Source organism: Aphidius gifuensis, linkage group LG5, assembly GCF_014905175.1.
Source record: "Aphidius gifuensis isolate YNYX2018 linkage group LG5, ASM1490517v1, whole genome shotgun sequence".
Classification (NCBI taxonomy): domain Eukaryota; kingdom Metazoa; phylum Arthropoda; class Insecta; order Hymenoptera; family Braconidae; genus Aphidius; species Aphidius gifuensis.
In genome coordinates this window covers 19,973,309-19,995,000 of record NC_057792.1, presented here as the reverse complement: position 1 = coordinate 19,995,000, position 21,692 = coordinate 19,973,309, and the positions used below count along the sequence as shown (strand labels likewise).

General features: G+C 31.3%; 1 protein-coding gene across 7 annotated transcripts in view; it reads right to left on the bottom strand.

Moving 5' to 3' along the window:
• Nucleotides 1–771: 771 nt before the first annotated feature.
• The window catches only part of LOC122858356 (mucin-5AC-like), a 137,547-nt gene continuing 116,626 nt past the window's right edge, over nt 772–21,692 (bottom strand). For 3 of the 7 annotated variants that reach the window (XM_044161200.1, XM_044161199.1, XM_044161198.1), the window contains 12 exons: nt 16,429–18,266; nt 13,296–13,368; nt 12,610–12,650; nt 11,422–11,580; nt 10,310–11,281; nt 9,611–10,153; nt 8,121–8,358; nt 7,322–7,516; nt 6,444–6,506; nt 6,029–6,297; nt 4,296–4,513; nt 773–3,896 (listed from right to left, as the gene is read on the bottom strand). In XM_044161200.1, the coding sequence (XP_044017135.1) occupies nt 3,621–3,896; nt 4,296–4,513; nt 6,029–6,297; nt 6,444–6,506; nt 7,322–7,516; nt 8,121–8,358; nt 9,611–10,153; nt 10,310–11,281; nt 11,422–11,580; nt 12,610–12,650; nt 13,296–13,368; nt 16,429–18,266 (4,885 nt within the window). In that variant the 3' untranslated portion in view covers nt 773–3,620. Of the gene's footprint in view, nt 3,897–4,295; nt 4,514–5,395; nt 5,445–6,028; nt 6,298–6,443; nt 6,507–7,321; nt 7,517–8,120; nt 8,359–9,610; nt 10,154–10,309; nt 11,282–11,421; nt 11,581–12,609; nt 12,651–13,295; nt 13,369–16,428; nt 18,267–18,450; nt 18,576–21,692 lie in introns of those variants that run through there. The other 4 variants (XM_044161201.1, XM_044161196.1, XM_044161203.1 and 1 more) reach the window with 4 other exon arrangements.

Genomic DNA, 21,692 nt, shown 5'->3' with positions numbered 1-21,692 from the left:
CTTTGCCTTTCAATTGGTTTTCCTGTAGATCCTCGTTTTTTCTCAACCAAGTGGTTTGGCGTTACATATTTTTTTGTGTCAGAACGAAACAGCTAAGCATGTTATCATTTTTAAACTTATTTTTTCGAACTTGGAACTCGGCAACAGGAAAATTATTAAAATTAATAATCATGATAAAGTTCATGCATTTTGATTGAAAATATTTTAAATTTAAAAAAGTTAATTCGTTCGAACATCATTCTGTTGTACAGTGTACGCTGCGAAAAATTTTAACTAAGAATTACAAACGTAGAAGAAAAAATTACAAATAAAATAGTAAAAACTGCGTTGCTAACAATTCGAAAAAGTGTAAAAAAAAAAAATTTCTTTGTTGCTTAGAATTTTCTTTTTTATTTTAAACCAATGCTATTATTATTTTCATGTTGAACTATACATATATAATTATTTTTTTCCTTTTTTTTATTGTTTATATTTTGATTTAATTGGAAACTATCAAATTAAACTATTTTAAATGAATTAAAAAAAAAATAATATTCCATGAATCTAGACAAAGTACAACATTTTTCTATAAATATCACTATAAACTTCAGTAAAATTTACAGTTGCCAGTCAGTACATTTTAGGTCTACTAAATTATGCAACAAGATTTTTTATAAAAGACCATATTAATAGTATATTTAAAAATCTTTAAAAATTTTCTGAAAGTGTCTAAGTTGGATAAGTTAAATGAACCTGACCAAATTTAGAAGTCGACTTAAAAAAAAATCAAACTCTGATTCAAGTCTGGTATCAAATTCTGAATATTAGCGTCAATATAAATACGTACATATGTACGAAAATATATACGAGTAGCCACTGCACATTATTATGTATATTATTTTATACATTCACATGTAACTATAAATAACTACATATTAGTATATTCATAATAAATAGAGTCAAGGTATAACTACAGTACTTTTATAGGGGCATGGTCTAAAGTAGAAGCCTTATATTCAAACATTGGTGAAAACTAGAACTGCTAATATCGAAAATGTTAATTTTTTCAATCTCAACTGCAATTTTTAGGAGGTCAATAAGTATTTTTCGTTAAAATTCATTTTTTATAAAATTTTAATTGCATTAACATCGACTATTTATATAACTATAGTGGTTTATATATATTCTACAACTAATAAAAGTAAAGAAAAATGATGTATGTTTGATTTCAAAAAACGCTCATCCGGTTCAACCTCTTTAAACTATCGGGAGAGACAATTACAACGTATATAGACTTTTTCAGAATACAAAACACACACACACGCAACAGAGGAGATGTATCGGAAGCCAGATGTTATACTAGATGTGCAGCTTGGTGCAGCTGCTGCAGTGCTGCTGTTGGTTCATTCTGAATATGTAATTTTTTAAATTCTGGCTGGAATATTGGTTTGTACATGATGTTTATTTTTTATAGAGATCTCAGTACGAGATTTCCATACTTTTTTATGTTGAAAAGTAAAAAAAAATAGAACAATCCGAGTTGAGTGGTGGTTTTTGCATGATTTTTCATCGATAAATACCTTTTATTAATTTATAGTAACATTTATACTTACTTAAATTTATAAATATTCATAAAATTAATAATTTTTTTTTTCATTATAAATTGCAACAATTAATAAAACGACATACATAAGACATACATAACTAGTAGGAATAGTACTTGGCAATCAATCGATACTTTTTTTTTGTGGTAATGATAATGAAGTTATGTATGTTAAAATAGTTTCATGTAATTTTTTAAAATACTTCAATGATAAAAACAAAAATTCTCTAAACAAATAAAAAATTGACATCTTAAAATCAACTGATGAATCATTTGTAATAGCAACATAATTATTTAAAATCACTATTTAACTATAGATAATTTTAATTAACAATTACTCTCACTACGAGGTGCTTAAGTATTAATTTAGAGCCCAATCATTCATTCCCGATCAAGTTATTTACATTTTTATTTTTGATTTTAACGTCAAATTTTTTGAGTAAATGTCACGTTAATTTTAGTTATTGCACCTTTTTTCTTTGGTTTTTATTCATTAGCATATAGTGAACGAGATACAAGTAGACAGTAGTATGGCATTAACCAGATTTGTTTATCAAATTTTTTTCGATATTCAGTTTCTCCTTTGAATAAAATGAATAAGTTGATTTTTGGTGTTAATAGGAATTTTTTTTATCATTTCTCAAATTTTAACTTTAGAAAGTTAATACGCTTCCTCCACACCTTGCGTATTGCTATCAAAAATAACGGTTTATTTTTTCGAAAAAGTAATGTAATTTTTATGTAAATCAGTACATTGCATCACGAAGACATGATATACTTCATCATGATTTTTTATTTAAGTAAACAATCCTCAATACATGATGAAAAAAATTTATATCACATGATTTCAGGATTATTCACTCAGATGAATGATCATGATAATCTTTATCACGAAGTCCATCATGGCTTTGAGAAAAAGTAAATTTTATTACATGGTTATATAATTTTTTCACATTAGTACAAATATGAAACTCTCGTTTCTATATTGTTTCTGTTACCAGACTCACACAATTTAAAATATTTTTCGTTTAGAATAATTCAACTAATGGATCTATCAAAATCTTAAAAATAAAACAAATAAGACAACATCATATACTTCAGTAACAATAAAAATATGAGAATAAAAATTTTTCAATCAATAATATGCACCAATTATATTCGACGTAATTTCTATGTCAATGAACAAAATATTTAAAAGAACAAGTATAATCAAGAATCAATTGTTATGTCATCAAGTTTATTATTGATTTACGAATCACAATGTTTCAATAGTTGTATTGCACGATGATTTTACTTCTGTTAACAATATACATAATTTTGAATACCACGATTGCACTATGATGAATTAATAGTGCATTAATTAAGATATATTAATATTATATCGTCGGTTTTATTTATTCATCTTTTGTGGAGTGTTACTTAAAAACCTACTTTATTAATTTTCTCATCTTTTCAAATTGTTCTAATAAATGCCTTATACTAAACAGCTATTTCTGTTTATATGGAAATATATATGTACAGTTTCGAAAAAAATTTGTAATTGTTGAAAACAAGTCATACCGATATCCAATGTGTTGGACCTTGTTTATTAATAGATAAATTGAATTTACAGTAAGATTGTTAAATAAATGCAGCAACTTCACTGACTCAATTCAAATGAACAGTGAAAAATCATAGATAATATATAAAATTCTTACATTCAATTTTTTTTTTGCCATATATTCGAAAAAAAATTCATTTTAAGATTTCGAATTTTTTATGTAAACAAACTATCTAATATTAGAAACAATGATATAAAGGGTGCCATTAAACATAGAATTTTCTGTACATGGATTTTTTTCTCGCGAAATATCTTGACAAGTACTATTCTAATATATTTACAAATTGCAGTTATTAGAACTATCCTACTATATTATTTACAATAGAGACGAATTATCCGTCGCAACTTAGTATCTTTTTGAATTTTCAATTGATTGATAGACTGAGCTTTATTATTATTATTATTATTATTATTATTATTGCCACGTCACTACTGGTCTCAGATAGGCGTTGGCAAAACTGTAAAATCTTGAAGTGCGGTTTTGACAGTCTCATATGTCGGACGATTTGCTTCATCAGCACAGTAGCCATCTGGGCCACAAAGCGTTTGGAGTTTTGTTAAATAACTGTCAAAGTTTTCGTTTCCCATTTTCTCCGGTGGACCACCAGGTGCACTCGGTATTCTTACGTGTTCAAGAAACGTTATCATGTTATCCCGTAGTGACTGATAATAATCAGTCAAATGATTGTTTCGTTGAGTTATTGAAGCTGTTTCCTGAAATGAAATTGAATCCAATAAAGTAAGTCATTTTGAAAACATCAACAATCACAAAAATAATAATGAATTAAAATCCTACTCGTCAATCTTATTATAGTTTCCTTCTAAGATAATTTTTTAGTCAGATATCCTAATAATGTTTTTCTTTATCTTTCTTATATAATATATGTGTACCTTGATATAAACAAGCATACAAAACTAAGTTACCTATGCTAGCCTGACCGCGTTTTTTTTCCGTAACAGGAACGTTCAACATTACTGTTTTAACATTAAATTAACGTTAATTTATTAAGTCCAATTCTCTATAACGATCCGTTTTCAAGATGTTACTATGGTTTACTAATAGTTGAATCCAAAGGTATGTTTATTACCGACTGTGGAATATAAATATCTCACCTTGTCTCCTTGCTTAAGATGATTCTCCATGGCGCTGACCTCAGAACGCAGACGCATAACCTGTGATTCAACACGGGCATTTTCTCTTTGTAATTCATTAATTTCGGCTTCAAGTGTGTAGAGGTCCTCACCCTGATCACCAGGAGGTCCACTACAGCTTGGACTTCTATGACCCGCACCCAACGGACCACCCTGAGCCGGACCACCAGTGTCCATTCCTGTAGTATACAATCCCCCATTTTTAACAAAATCCCTTTATTTTTTTAAATTTCTTTTTAATTTTTTTATGTAATGCTTATTCATAAAAATAAACTGTTTTGATCATCTAACTATTTGTTTCGATTTATTGCATGTATCAATTTTGTCATTTTAATTAAAATTTTTCCATAGATCATTTTCACAAAAATGTGAAAAGTGCGAGCTTGGGTAAATGTATTGTTCAACACGAAAGTTAAGGATCGAGCAAGTGATAAAAAACACATACAATAGAGTTTTTGTGAATGTAAAAAAAAAACAGAAAAAGCTATAAATAGCAAAAGAAAAAGAGCTGGTGATTAAAATTTCGCTCTATTATTAAGTGTAATGTAAAATCTATATTCTTTACGTGCACTTAAGTTCAGTAATTGGAATTATAATATACAAACAGATATAGTTATGAAAAAAAGTGATTAAGCTTGTTTCAAGTGTTTCCAAACTAAATTCACATAGTGATTGGTTGTTTTTTTCTAAATTTCTAAAGTATTGGGATAAAGGATTGTGTGATTCACTTTTATTTTTATTCTTTAATAATTTAAGGATTAGTGAGGTGCCATCATACCAAAATAGGTAGTTACGAAAACTTGATTTGATTCCGGGTGTTGGCTTCAACTTGTCGCAAATACATTTAAATGACTTTTTTTTAAACTGAAATTCAGTATCATATAACAAATGTGTTTCATATAATAAAGTTATGCCAACACTCGGAATTTTTTTTTTTTTTTGGTAGAAATATGAAATACTCGAAGTGGATAATAAATTTCAATATTTTTTTTCATATTTAAAACACCGGAAAAAAAAGAAAACACACAGAAACAAATGGCGAGAGTACTTCAGTCCCTTACCTTCAAAAGTAAATGTTCTCCTCAATGCTCAATGACAGGAAAGGAGAAGCTAAATTGTCATCCAAAGAATAAATCAGAATTATATTAATTTTGCATCACCATATGCTTATTAGTTTTCTATTCATTTTTTTATCTAATTGTTTCAGATTTAGAAAACAGTTTACCGTCTGCAGAGCCCTAGAAAATCGTTAAAAAAAAACGAGATGAAAAACTATAAAAATTCATTCCGCGTAAAAAAAAAATTAAACATTCTAATAAGGATTTTTTTTTTCTTATTTAAAAAAAAAAAAGAAAACAGTATGAAAAGCGTAAATTTCCATTGGTATGACAGCACATCATTGCACGGATAGCACAGAGGAGAGAACATTGGTAATGATAGTGGCCAAGACTCGAGAAAAATGAAAAATAAAGAATCCGTTAAAATGAATAAATCATTTTGATATTTGTTTTCATTTTTTCTTTTTTCATGCGAACCAACGACGGTATATGACATGATCAATTTTTTCCTTTTTTTTTTTATCAGCTTTAAAGAACATGTCCACTATACTCTCTTCATTTTTATAAATTTCTCCTCTATTTTTTTTACTTTTTTTGCCATGACTAAAAAACTATCAGCCCAATTCTATTCCTCACCGGTGATTCCTTTGCTGTACATGTTTGTCATGTCTTCGAACTTGGGCTTTCTCAAGGTGTTACCAGCCATCGGACATCCTGACAATGATCTGTGAGTTGAAAATGAACCGTTTATATGACCAATACCATCACACCCTGGTGTTGGACAGTTAACACCTTCGAATTTTAGTGCGGTTGCAGCAGCAACAGCAGCTTTATGCTGTTCAACAGTGCCACCAGACTCCAAAACTCTCAGCTTGTTGCGGTTTGCAATCGGACATCCTGATGCACTATAAAATAAATCTTGATTAACGTTTAAAAAAATTATTCATTTAAAAACACCCCACAATTTACCATGATAAGCAAGATTATTATAAATTCTATTGAAAACGTCATAAGTCAATCTATACTTTCACTTGGAGTTTTTTTTTTTTACCTTCTATGGGACAAGAACTTTCCAGTTGCATGACCTGATCCATCACAACCAGGAATAGGACATCTGGAAAAGTCAACGGCAATTTTACTCGATATATTTGTAGTACTAACGGATTCAACTCGATTAAAAAAAAAAAAGCAAATCATCTTGAGCTTAACACATCTCAAACATAGATCTATATGACTATATATATATTCTTAACGATGGTTGTATACGGAGAGAATTTTCCTGTTAGTTTTACGTAAGGCTAACGTAAAAACAAGCCCAAACGACATTTCCGTGAACAATACATGCTTCTAGCTCTAGGTTTGGGTAGACGTAGGTTCGAATCGAAGTCGAGACAGTTAGTTACAAAAAAAAAAAATATATTTATACATACATACAGGTATATAAAATTCTTATATATAAAAAAAAAAATATATTATAATTTAAAAAAAAAAAAAAAAATATATTATAATTTTTAAAATTAATTTAAAAAAAATAGTAATTTAAAAAAAAAAAAAAATATATTATAATTTTTTTTTTTTTGATACACATATTTATTTTCACTATGAGTGTCCCGTGAAACCTACGTTGTCAAAATTTAATTTCTCAGTATACAACGTTTTTTTTACGAGGAATCTTGTGAGAAGTACAGTGGTTTGATCGTAAACAAATATTAATTTTTTCGCGTTGCGTTCCCGTGAATTATACTTTGCTGCTTCGTAGAATTAACGTTCTCATTCCTAAATTTAACGTGATCGTCGTTCGGGCTTGTATTAGAGGGATCGCCCCGTAAATTTAAAGGTTTTGTCATGTAAAATTGAGAGGTAAATTCTCCGTGTATACTGTATGATGATGTAAGGTTATAATATATGCAGTATGATTTAAAATATTACCTTAGTGGTTCTGAGTCTTGACCATCACGAGGTTTACTCTTGGGTTTATTCGCTCTTGGACAGCCAGAAAGACTACGGTGTGAGCTGTAATTTCCCGTAACATGCCCTGACCCATCACACCCTGGAGTTGGACATTTAAGCTCCTGCGAGTGTGCTTGAATTTGGGAGCGTTCATTTCTTGGACAGCTTGACATACTACAAATTAACGAATCAAATAGGATTCTAAATGTATGTACGTAATCTGTATACCGTAGTTTGAGATTTTCAAATTAATTTTGGTCCAAATGCTATTTCTTAAAAAAACAAGTTAAAAAATTAGTTATATATATAGGAATAGGTCCAATGGAAATATCGTTATCAATAAATTTTACTACTGTGCTTTAGTAATATTCACTCGGAATTTTTTTCTGTGTACTAAGCCATAGAAATTACTTAAGGTTATTGTAAATTTTCTGAAAAAAATTGACTAGAATTGACTATATTTTCTGGTAAAATTAAGTAGATTGAGATCATTATGAAAAATAAATTGTTTTGAATATATAAATTTCGCTTGAGTAAAATTTTAAACTGTTGTTGCCGTTCACGGAACTATAGTAGCGTATACGCTATGTTTTACTGAACCACTTTGGTACTATTTACCTAACTTAGACTGCAATGTGGCTACTATACGTTCACTTAAATAATACAGAAAATAGATATAACCAGTTATTATGAATAACTGGTAAAATGTCAAGGGTTTATTATTTAAGTTCAAGTTATTGATGTTTTCTACAAATTTAATATAATTTTTTGCTTTTACCTATCGTCTTTGCTTGAAGCCTTATCCAAACCACTGATAGTGTGCTGAGGCGGTGGCATGCTATAACACGGAGCTGGACTGTATCCTGCTGGTATTTGGTATCCTGAAGTTACTGATCCTGGGTATGTACCTCCACAGTTATAACCAGTGGTAGAATAAGGTGTATACGAGTTTCCTGGATATTCCGATTGAACGGCAGTCATCCCATAACCTGGATGTGGGCTCATTGATCCATAAGCTAAAAAAAAAAAATTGAAACGAATTTCATTTATCGATTCAAAAATTATTGATTGTCTTTTCCCTCATCGTTTACGAACTGAGAAGAAAAAATTACATCACAAAAATAAATATTTATGTAATTTCACCTAATTTATAACCACCGTTTGCCAAGAATTTATTTTTCCATATTTACTTTAAAGGAAGAGATTAATTAAATAAAATACATGTATGAAATAGATCAAATTACTCATAACGGAAAAAATTTCAATAAAAATAAATCTACTATTCATTATCACAATTTAATTGTAAGGTCAATTCCGGTAGATCAATTCTGATATGCAGAATATATGATTAAAATGGCGTTACCATAATACTCATTAGAAACTAAATAAAAAAAATTAATTATCAATTTTTGGCCTCGTAGACTATTCTATGGTAAAAAAAAAAAAAAATTCATTTTTTGATAGTTAATGTGTGGATAAATCATACTGACATGTACAGGGGACGCAGATAGAGCTGAACATGGAAACGTTAAGCAATGGCGTCAACGTTTTCCTGTTGTACGTCAAATGTTTCAATTTCAATAACTACTCCCCCGGTACTTTCTAGTGCTTGGGTAAAAGGCGAGCGAGACAGTTAAATTTTGGTGTATACAATGTATAGCTGCAATGGGTAAGTTGAAGGGAGAAGAAAACGTCCAGTGTATTGTACGTACGACATGCTTTTCCTGGCTTATACGCAGACGAAATATTGATAATTAACAATGGGGCCGTGTTCGCAGTATAACGCAGTTGGAGTGATGAAGGGAAACTTTGTATATATAATATTCCGGTGATCTGAAATACTTATGCTATTATACGCTCACAACAAACATGTCTACGGAAAAGTAAGATAAAGGGTGAATGGCTGATGGTTTTGATATACGGATACGTATTTGGCGAGCTGATGAAATGAGTGTGATGTCGAGGGTAGATAGAAAAAATAAAAAAACAAACCAAAGCTGGTTGCTTTTATTATCTAAGACCGTGTTAGATTGAGATGTATTTTGATTCAACGCTTGTAGCATAAAATGTGTATCTTTTGGTGTTAGCTCATACTGACATTATTGTTCTAATATTGATTCAATTATTTTTTTTAAACTTTTGTTTCATCATCTGTTTCGGTTAGCAAAAAATAAATATTCACTACAAAAAATAAATATTCATTATTGTATATAACGATCACTTCATTTTTTAAACGAAAAATTATTTGTATGATTATCAGATTTTTACCATTTGGATCTCTGTATGCGTCTATATAATGTGAAACTCCACTATCAGGTGTACTTTCACGGCTATATGCTGCTACATGAACTCCGGGTGGAGGGAACCCTACTGGCCTAATTCCTGATGCTCCGCTAAAATTGACGGGTTCATTTGCGGTTGAGAAGTCCACGGGTTCTGTTTGCTCCTCTATTGGCCTTGGTGCTGGAAACTGGGGAATTACTGGAACAGGAACGGCCTCGCCGTGGCTTGATGAGTACTGTGGACTTTGTGCTCCACTATGAAGTCTGTTAACGCTGAGATCCAGAGTCTGACCTTGAGGACTGGGCACTTGAGGACTTGTTGTTAGGTGAGGGCTCGCAGCTGCTTGGGGACTTCCACTAACTGTCTGTCCTCCATATATAGGGCTTACGCTGTTAGATCCATATGGTGGAGCCTGGGGACTCGTTGATGTCACACTAGATGTTGAAAGATCCATAACTGAACCTCCAGGAGATGTTGCTGGGCCTGCGGACTTCTGTATTTGTATTTGGCTTGACGACACACACTTTACTGTGAAATAGAAAAATAACTTTGCATTTTCAAATTTTACATTGTAAATAGGACAATGAGTACTCAAATGCATCAATTTAGATTGCTATTTATGAAAAATTTTGACATTTGTTTCAGTCAAACTCAACAAAAAATAAACAGATTTTTCTAACTCACCATCTTCTGATTTGATCATGACTCTTGTTGTTGCAGCAGAAATAGCCATTTGATGCTGCTGAGCAGCCGCAGCTTCTTGATGATAAGCCCGCTCTTGGTCCTCTGGAGTCATTCCTGCTTGTCCAATGTAATACATATTTGCTCTTGAAATTAACTGTTGCTGCTGAGCCTGTTGTGATTGAAAAGGTGTACAACCTTGCGTGTCATATCTTTCGTATGCTGAGACAGTGCCAGGATCATAAGGCCGATGATCCGTAGCACTGGACACGTTATCGTATCCTCGACCAGCACCAGCCACATCATTGGCATAAGTTACGACAGGTCTTGCGATTGCATTGCTAGAGGTTGTGTGTATATAAGCCCGATGATGATAAATATCTTCACTAGTTGTTGCAGATACTGACATCATAGAAGGTTCATAAGGAGATCTTTGAGACATTTGATGCGTCATTCTAGTATCTTCAACCATAGACATAGGGTAAGTGACTGTCGGCTGCATCGGCAACACGTGATGAGCGGAATGCTGACTTGAATGATGAATCCCTCCTATCGACCTATTACTTATTGCCTCCATTGATGACATCGAAGATGAGTTCGAATCCTGATTTATGTATGAATCATATGATTGCCGTGGTGGAGGTAGTGATGGTGATGAATTAACAGGACAAGAAGATGATTCTTCTATTTTTGGTACTAGTCGCTCTTGGTTTGTTTCAGTTTGCAATGCTATATTTGTATTGCAAGTAGCTGTTTCAGTCTTTGCTTCAACTTTGTTATTATTGTTCGAATTACCAGTGTCTTCCAGCGTTTTGGGTAGTTTACAATGGAGGCCTGGTGCTTTATAATAATCATATATTGGAGAGCTAACTGTTTTTGAATCCTGACTAGTTGTTGTATAGAGTGTATATCCTTTCATGTCCATAGAGCCAGGTAGCAAGTTTGAGTTTATAAACTCTGACTGAATTTCTGACACTAGTATAATATATTTCAATTTTAATAAATTTCCAAAATTATTGATTCATAAACATGTTATATAATTCAGTCAAAAACTCATCAAAAATAGAAGAAATCAATTTCAATTGTGTTGCCAAAAAAAAGCTCGGTTACCTTACCTTGGAATTCATGTCGGGCCTCACGGGCAGCCTGTTTATTGGCAGCTGCTACTGGACAACCCGATAAGCTCCTGTGAGTGTTGCGATTAGAGCTGACGTGACCACGGCCATTGCAACCAGGCGTCGGGCATTTCAAAATAGTCTCATGCATCGCCAGAACTGCGAGAACCCAGACGTATACCGAGATTATATTTTAAAATTGATGATAATAATCGTGAATTTAAGTGATCGATTACAAACTTTATACTGTGACGCGCGGGAGATGCTTCATATTTTTAACCAAAAAAATTTCATTGATCTTAAAGATTACAATAAAATGTATATCAAAATTATAGGCTGAGACAGAGTATACAGAATCACAAAGTTGAAATAAAAATAAGAATACTGTTCAAATTAGCGGGTAGAGAGTGAATAAAATTTTTGAAATAAACTTGGAGACTTTAGATAGAAAAAACTATCCAAATTTTTGTTATGCTATTATCAAATTTGTGTCACAGCATGAAAAAAGAAATAAAAAACAATAGGTGAAACTAACGTCACTTTTTTTCAATGTTACTGTCACTGTTATGAAAATGATAAAATAGTAATTATTAAAAAAAATCCTTCTTTGAATTTGTTATCTATTTTTATCTGAATTTTTTTTCATACGATAGATTTGATATTAAAGTTTAGTATTGCTCGACATTCCGTCGCTCTTGACATGTGCGAATACCAGGTTCTTTCACTCGGCAAACGTCTAGGGATCTCGAAGTTCGTATTTTATCTCTCAATTTACTTAAGATTTCAAATTTCATCATAACTACGTTTAATTGAATCAATAAAAATATTCTTGCACAGCCTATATAAATAATGCTTGAAAATATCGAACATTTTTTGAGATATAAAAAAAAGCTCTCTATCCCGCAAAAATTCAAAAAATTAAAAAGAAAAAAATAAAGCACAAAGAAATGGTGTAATAGAAAACAATCAAACATATGTATAAGTTGAAAAATTTGAATCATTCTTAATCAACAATAGAAAACTGAAACACACAAATGCTCCCACGCGCCCAAATATCCACAAGATAAGCTTATACTAACTAGGTATTATGCATCATTACATGGAATAATATGACTTAAAAAAAAATTCAAAATTACTTATTTACTATATACTCGTTATTTTTTACTTATAAAACCATAGATAACTTACTTTCAGGCGTGAGTTTATCCTTCCGTGGACACCCTGAGAGACTATAGTCAAAATAATAAAACATTGTTTATTAGAAATGGATTATGCACCAAACATTTTTAGAAACATAAAAAATATAGAAATTAAAGTATTGTCAGGACAAAAATTTTTTTTCTTAGTTTAACATATATGTTGTGTCCGCGAAAAAACTTGGGAAAGTAAAATTTTTTTTATTTAAATTAAATTTTTTCACAGAAAAAATTGTATTTTTTTTTATATTGTATGCAAATGGTCAAATCCGTCACCTTCTTTAATTTTCTTTTGGCTGACTTTATTTTTCAACCCGAGAAGATAGCCGACAAGCCATTTTTCGAATTGATATTAAATTTTTTTTTTTTTTTTGAATGCTTGTTCAAACTAAAGGATATAGATTGGAAATACCAGTTTGAAATATTTTTTTTCGGAAAATTCTTTTTTATTAAAAACGATAAATAATTATCATTTTTTTAGACTCTTTTGTCGGCTGAAAAGAATTGGGAACAGAATCGAAAGGGGCACGGGATTCGGCAATGTAAAATTTCTCTATATATATTTCTCTATTTTATTTCATCAAGCCATGCAGAAAATAGAAAGTCATTCGAATAAAAGGTGCATTTAACAGTTCTTTTTTTTAGTCATTTAGTGCTTAGAATTATTCAATATCTTACCTGCGGTGGTGTGTGTAGAGTCCAGTCACGTGACCTTGACCAATACAACCTGGGGTCGGGCACTTGTTTCCCTCTGCAACATTAATGAAAATAGAGGTAATAAGAATATACTTCAAAAAAGAAGAAGTACTTAATATTATCATTATATTCAAAGTATTATTTATTCAAAATTGTTTCTTTTAATGTTGTTTTATTTAAAGACTGCATCACATCAAAATTGAGGAAAAAAAATTCTCACTAAAATCAATAGATCGCACAGTTTTTGGATATTGTAATAAATTTATTTTAATGAAATCGGCCCTTACATGTTAAACATTTTATCAAATGGTTTTATAATTTTTTTATAAAATGATTTTATATTCCCTGATTAATATACCTTGAATCGAAAAATGGTTTGATAGAAATTGTGAAGTTCACAGGGTGACATCGGTAAAAAAAAAGCAGTTGCCGAATTGGTTCCCGCTCAAATAAAATACGCGCATTAAGTTTGAAGGGCGAGGCATGTACATCTGAGACAACGTTCAATACAGAAAACGTACTTCAATAAAATCTCGATCAACTATTATTCAATTTTCACGCTGTAAAATTTAGAATCTGAATTATTTATATTTTTTTCCTGGTCGTATGATACAGAACTTAGCATACATTTCTGAACCGGAGAAGTGAAATACCATGTAAAAAAAGAGGGCTTTTCAAATTCATCGATTTTGAGTTCATTAGAATTGATAATGTTATAAAACCAATTATTGAGTGAATGCAGAAAGAAATTTTTATTAATCACAATTGAGAAACTTGGATGGAGAATAAAAAAGTTATTATCAAAGCATATAGTATCTCAATAGATAAACATAATTCTATGTATATCAGAATTATACAAATTTAAGAAGATTGTCAATATCAAAATGAATGTGTTTTTTGTTCTAATTTTATTTAAGGTCACGGGCCAGGTTTCGGGACGCTTAAGGGAAATTTTCGTTCAAAACGGCTTATAAAACTACCAAAATAATAAGTTTCTATGTATATATTTTTTTTTTTCATGAAAATACTCTTTAAATTTATAAAAAAAAAAATATAAGTAGTAAATAAACATAATAGTTTATTTATAATAATTTGTTTATGATTATATAATGATTTTTGCACAATGGCCGAGTTACGGGACGTTTGAAAATCTGGTGCCGTAGTTTCGGGCCGTATAAGTACGAGTTATGGGACGCTTATAAATAAATTGATCGTACAGGGAAAAATAATTGTAAATAAGTACTTATAAAGTGTTTTAAATGTTTTAGAAATCATTTTCTTTTATTTAAATGTAAATTTTAATAATATATTAATATTAATAGGATAAATTTTTTTAACTTTTTTATTATAGTACATTGAAAAAATAAAATAAGAAGGCTCCGAAGCAGTCATCTATGAACATTATGTTATTTTTTTTTTTTCTTGTTTTTTAAGCTTATCATGTATTTTTTTTAACGCAATTGTTATTGTTCCATTTGTGTAATCACGTTTTTTATTTTTAGTACTCATTTCAAATATTTAATTTTTATCTGAAAAAGTAAAAAAAAAATTAAATAAATGAATTGAAAAATTTCAAGCTGAACATGGTGAAGATAGGAAATCCGTGACTGGGCCAAGCACTGATTTTTGAGACCCAATTACGGATCCCAGTCTTATTAAATGTAAAATTAATAAAAAAAGAAATATTTATTAAAAAATGAAAGAAAATTAAATCTCGAATAGATTATGTCTCATATGTATTTTTTTTTTTATACTTAAATAATATCATATCATAACAAACAATATAACATATACTTTTAACGTTCAGGACTACGACGGACTACGACACTACTGAAAAGTGGCGTGACTCCTTTATCCACGATATTTTATTTTTTTCAAGTGATTAATACAAGAGTTAAACATAAATTCTTTTTTTTTTTCGCCAAAAATAAAAGTTTTTTTTTGTAATAGAATTTTTCTTTTTATCGTATATATCAAAAATAATTAATAAATATAATAAATAAACTTATCGTTCCGTAACAGGGCAGTGTCCCGAAACCTGGCCCGTGAGCTTATGTAAGATTACGGGAAATAATTTTTTTTATGTTTTTCGACAAAAAAAACTCAATAGCGTGTCAATGAGATTGCTCACAATAACACTGAAATCAGGTAAATACTCAAAAATCACGTGTGCACGCCATCCCAAGAAAATATAATTTTTGTTGCGTGCTGTAACCTCGGACAAGTTTCCAAATATAAAGAACAAACGGTCCTAATGAAAAAATCTAAGGCTAACCATATTACATCGTGACTTTTATACCTATATTCATTGTATAAATCTTTAATTAGATCGCCTCAGATCGACAGTCTTATCAAAACGATAAAAAATTAAAAAGTAAGTGTAGATAAATTGAAAGTATTCGCAATTGATCTATATACATTTCAATCAAATTCTCTTTCAGATAAAAAAAAAAAAAAATTCTAGATTAAATAAAATAAGAGCAGATAAAAGAGGAGAGTAAAAACCAAGTCATAATAAGATTATTTAAAGTTACACAATGAGAGTATGCTCCTCACGTTTTCATACGCTGACAGCTGTAGCTTATACGTATAATATGATAACCCCAAGTTTTACCGTTCATCGTGTCAACTTATTATATTCTACTCATCGCTATAGAATGCGTCTAAATTAGACTGTCAATGCTTTTCCATTTTTTCTCATTCTTAAGCTTATATTAATCATCTTTAACAAACCTCAAATGCTGATATATATAAACAACCGTTTTTCTAAAAGGAGCGTAATTTTAGAGTGAGGATCAATAAGAAGATCGTCTGAGTAAAACCTTTATTTTAACCATTTCACTTTACTTTCTCGTTTTTCTAATTATTGATTTTCCAACTTAGCCCCTATAAAATGATATGTAGGAAAGGTCCTAGATAGACGAGGGTATATAAGAGCTTGAGCCCGAATGCGCCGTATTCCTTCTTTCTGATCTCTCTCCCCCTTGCCATTTTCGCTCGCTCGCTTTACCGTATTATTTTATTATACCCTAACATGTATCTCTACAAAGCAACTCTCACATCATTGCTTTGTGAATTTTTCGACTGCAACCCCTATAAATTTTGCAACTCTCACCTCGACTCCGACTAGATGGTGACATGGACATGCCAGGTCTGTTGTTATCAAAGTTACTTCTGTCTGTGATCTTCATGACATTATCCTGATTATTGAGAGATGTGAGCGATACATCATCAACGTTAGCCGAGCAGGTTGTAGCTGTAGTCATTATATTTGCTGTTGGGCTGTTTGCCATATCAATAGAATCTTTGTTATTATTCATTTGGCTCGTAATAGCAGTTTTTGAATTACTTGTGTAGCTATTCGTTGGAGTATTTGATGTGCTTGCACTACTAATGACAGCAGCAACACTAGGTACACCTTCTCGTGCAATGTCTTGAATTGCACTAGCAGCTCTTGAACCAACTCCAGCTGGTTGAAGAATTGTATATTGTTTTGAGGCATCAGCATCAGGGCTACCAATTGAAGGCATTCTAGTTGACGTTAATTTGCTCACTGATAATGTATCACTTGTGTTAATAATACGTTGGTTTAATTGCTCTTCTTTGTGTGACTTTAACTGTAAAAGCGATGTGTGTTTATTTTCTATTGAAGATGGTATTACTGGTTGAGGGACAGGCACTGGTTGTCCTGGAACTGTTAAAGGAAAACTGACAAATGTTGCTGACGCTGGATATGGTCCAATTGGTGGACTAGATGTTGAAGTTGCTGCTGTTGGAGTTCTGCCTGGTAATTTAACGTTATCTGTGACAAGAGGTCTGAAGGCAGATGTATTTGAATATGCTGACGATGTAGAAGTAGGTGAAGATGATTCAGATGTTGCAACAGATGACAATTTCAAACAGTGTCCAGAATAGCCATAACTAAAAAACCCCGGTTGAGCATGATGACGTCTTATTTGATTTTGTGGAGACGTATTTTCACGGACACTATCTTTATCTTTCTCAATTTGTCTATCTCTTTCTTCATTTTTGTCTACAAGATGATCTGACATATCAATCTCTAGTTCATTGGAAGAATCATCAACGAGTTCATCAAAATCAGGGGCTTCGTTGCCCGAATACTTTTCGTTCTCACGTACCTGATCAGATACTCTGTCTTTTCCTTTCGTCCTTGACATCAATCTCATTTTGGTTATATCAATAGACGTACTCTGACATTGGATTGGTACACAACTTGATTCGGCTTTTAGGTTGCCATCAACGTCTTTTTTTGCTTTTATTTGCGAGTACAACTGTTTTTGACTATCTGAATGCTTATGTGGATGGTAAGATCGCCGGTCTTGTTGCCCTCGAAACGTTATGACATCTTTCAAAGAACACCCGGTTTCATTACTAGTAGTTGAAGATGCAGAAATTGAAGAAGGGGAAAGTTTTGGGATGTCTTTTTTCTCTTCGAAAAGATTTTCAAAATTTGACTCATATCTATCTTCGTCAGAATTTCCTCGTTGATACAAGGAACCACTAGGTCCTGGCCAACTTCCAGATAAGCTTTTTAAGGCAGCTTCTGTTTCTCTTATAAGTGTCTCATCATCTTCCGGTTCTTCTATATTTTTGCAAGGTTTTCTCGCAGGGCTACTTGATTTACCTGCTGTAAAAACACGTTTCTTCTGGGGCAGTATTATTTGTTTTTCACTGTCCATTGATTTCCGGATATCATCTTCACGCACACTTTTTCTTCTTCTTTTCACTGCCATATCGGATAGTTCCATTTCAGTTTGCTGTCCAATTAAATGAATAGCCCCACAGTTTTGAATCTGCTGTTGATGTTTTTTACCATTTATGGGTGAAGTTGATGGTAGAATAGACTTGATTATACCAGATTCAGCTTCAAGTTTCCTTTTTTTGAGGTGAGCCATCGCATTTTGTCCACCGGGTACGCTGGTCAGTTCCACCCTGGAACACAAAAATCCCAGGTGAGCTTCATCCTTATCCTTATTATCACCATCATCATCAATGTTATCCTTTGCGCGTTGATATCACCACGTTTATCACTACTATGGAATTTATTTCATTTGTCCAAGCCAAACAGATTGAGTCAAATGGAAAAGAAAATTTTATATTCCAAAACCGTACTTACAAAAATGATTCGACAAGAGAATTTCTGAATGTTGCGATTCTCGTAGTGACATATAGAAAAAAAAAGCTTGCACTGATACTACGCGCGTGCTGACAAGCTTCCAACAAGCTACTGTTTGCTTCGGAGTGAAGGGGAAACTTGACAGGGTGGTGAATCGAAAGAGGTAGAAGTACTTGCATACTCGTTAAACATCAGTAGTGGGAAATATACTGACTGCACGTGCGCGTTATCACGACCGGCGCGCTGAACATATGACGCTGCAGGTGGGGGGCGGGCTCTGCGCATAACGTCATATTACTGTATTCCATTTATTCATACTTAGTGAACAGTAGAAATTTGTTTGATAATATAAGGTATGGTGGTGGCTATAATATTGTCACTGGTCAAAAAATTGTCATTTGTTTTCACCCCCCATCTTTTTGGGTTGCTAAGTAGAGAGAGTTGCCCTATAAAGAATGGTTTTTAGAAGTGGAATTAATCTATTCGTAGCCAAGACGTTGATACTTTGATTGTCAGAGACTTGTACACCTTTCTACGTAACTTCCACATTTGTATTTGCGAATGAATTCATTTTCACTTGATTCTAAAATGACTGATTTTTTTTAATGAAATTTCAAAAAATGAAAAAATAATCCATAATCAATTCAGGCAATAAGTAATGGACAATGGTCGACAGTATCTAAAGTAATTGTCGGACATAAGATTAGGATCAACGTCAACACTTCAAAAGATTATATGGATACTTTATTTCACTTTTCTTGGATTCAAACTTCAAACAGGTCTAGAGTGAAAAATGTTGAATACGTATTTTTTTTTTTTTTTTTTTCTAAAAAATTTTGACTTCTGATTTTTTTTAGTTCTGATTTTTAAGGATTTTTTAAGAAACGTACCAGCTTCTGCATAATTTCTATTCAAAAACTATTGACCTCATTAAAAAAGTTTTACTTTTATTTATAGTTTACAAAAAAAAACTTTGAAAAATTGTTTAAACAATTTTTCCACCATTATTCGTTAAATAAACAATTGAAATCGGTTTTTCTCAAACTTGGACCCAATTTTTTTTTTTTTTTTTTATCAATAAATAATCCTTAAAATATAAGAAATTTTTGAGCAAATTATAGGTTTAGCATTTTCATAACTTTTTGAGATACAAATAAATAAAGAGTGAAAAACACGGTCCTCGCGCTATCTTTCATGAAAGTGTATACCTATATATAGTTGAGCATCACGCAGGCGCGCTGTCTCTCATGGAGATGTATATCTATATATAGCCGATGGCATACAGGACCATGCAAAAGCTAATACATTTCTTAAAAAATCATTAAAAATCGAAACTCAAAAAAATCACAAGTCAAAATTTTTTGGAGAAAAAAAAAAAAAAAAAAAAAAACGTATTCAATATTTCTCGCTTAAACGTATTCAACAATAAAAAAAATATTTCAAGTGAATTCAATTTTTGGATTTCAAATTCACGTAGATCTAGCCATATACACTATACATATTTTTGCTACAGTTATTTTATTCATTTATCGAATAGAAAAATTTCATTCAAAAATATTTCTGCATATAAAACTATGACGGCCTTTTTTTTTTAAATTTATTTTCGAGAAAACAAGATTGTTCATTGACTTTACTTTTTTAAGAATTGTATACATTTGGAAAGATAGTCTTATGGTTTAGAAATTGAGGATATTGATGACACGCTTAAAGAGGAAGTTGAATTTCCTGGAAAAATGAAAGATTTTCGAAGCATAATTTTTTTCGTATTGTTTTTTTCAGACTACTTCAGTAATAGAGAAAGACGCCTTCATTCTGACGTTATCTGTTATCTCTAGGGAATACTATTTGCTCTTCACCTTCTTAACTGAGATCACTCAAATTGGTCACTTTTATTCCTATTTTTACTTTTTACTTTATCTTTCTTAGTTCACTGACATATCGATGGTTTCTGGTTTCAGCCTTCCTTAAATCAATTGAATCCTGATAAAATATTTAGCCTGACCAAAAGTGGTCAGGTCACAGACCTCTTGAGTGCTTTGTTGAAGAAGAGACATTTCGTCATCATATTATTTATGACGTACTGTTTTAAACATAAAGTTCTTTTTTTCACACTCTGTATAAAACCGATATAGTGAAAATCAATAGATTCATACTTAGTTTTAAATTTCGATGAATTTGGAATGTTTTTTTTTCCTTATAGCAAGACGTTTAGAACTATGAGGCCTTACTGTAACCAAAGCAATCCGTCATAATGTTGTGCGTTTGTGCGTAATTAAAGAGAGCATAGAAAACAGCCTGGCGCCTCTACAAGGTAAAAGCTAAACGGGCAAAAAGAATAAAGAGGTGTGAAATGCGAATGGAAGAGTAAGAAAATAAAGAAAAAGAAAGGACGAGATGGCGCCGACGAGGATAAAGGATGTGTTTTACCGAGGGATACTTATGGCATCCCTACGCGGCACATATTTTCATATAACAAAACCATCTGCGTGCCGGGCATAACAAATTTTCACTGATTTATAGGGAGGCAAGCGCACGAGACCATAGTCGGTGGCAGAGTTAGTAGAATATATAGGATGAAATAACTACTAAAAAATGTACACATATTTTAGTAAACAAAGAAAATTTTGATGGAGGATTTATATATTGTTTGAAAAAATTTACATGTATAATCTCAACACTCTATAGTGAATCGTGAATCTAATTTTCGTAAAAACGTATTCAACGATGTTCGACAGATCAAGTTTAAGTCTTGGTAATTTAAATTGATATTTTTTAGAATTTACTAGTTATCAAAACAGCGAAAATAATTGTATGTGCCAGATGTCAATGGAGCCGAAAATAAATTAAGAGGAGTTATGGAGGTAATATTATAAATAACCCAAAAATTATGAACCTGTAGTTTGACTGAAAGATACAATCTCTTTTAATAGTTTTGTTTTTACTTGATATTCACAGTATTTATCATTTCCGACGGCTAGGAATTCCATGATTTCAATTTGTATGAAAAAGTATCCTATAAGAGTATTTTTTTATACTATTATAGAATACATACTAGAAACAGAGTAAAAATCATTTTTTAGAAAACTTAGTCTTAGTCAGTAATACTATGATCTTGCCTGTACCTACAAACAAGTGCTGGAAGTTGAGTTTTTGAAATGTGAATATTTTAAAAACACTCATCACTGATATCAATAAAATATTAAACATGTATTATCCATCATTTTATGGGACAAAATATTTTT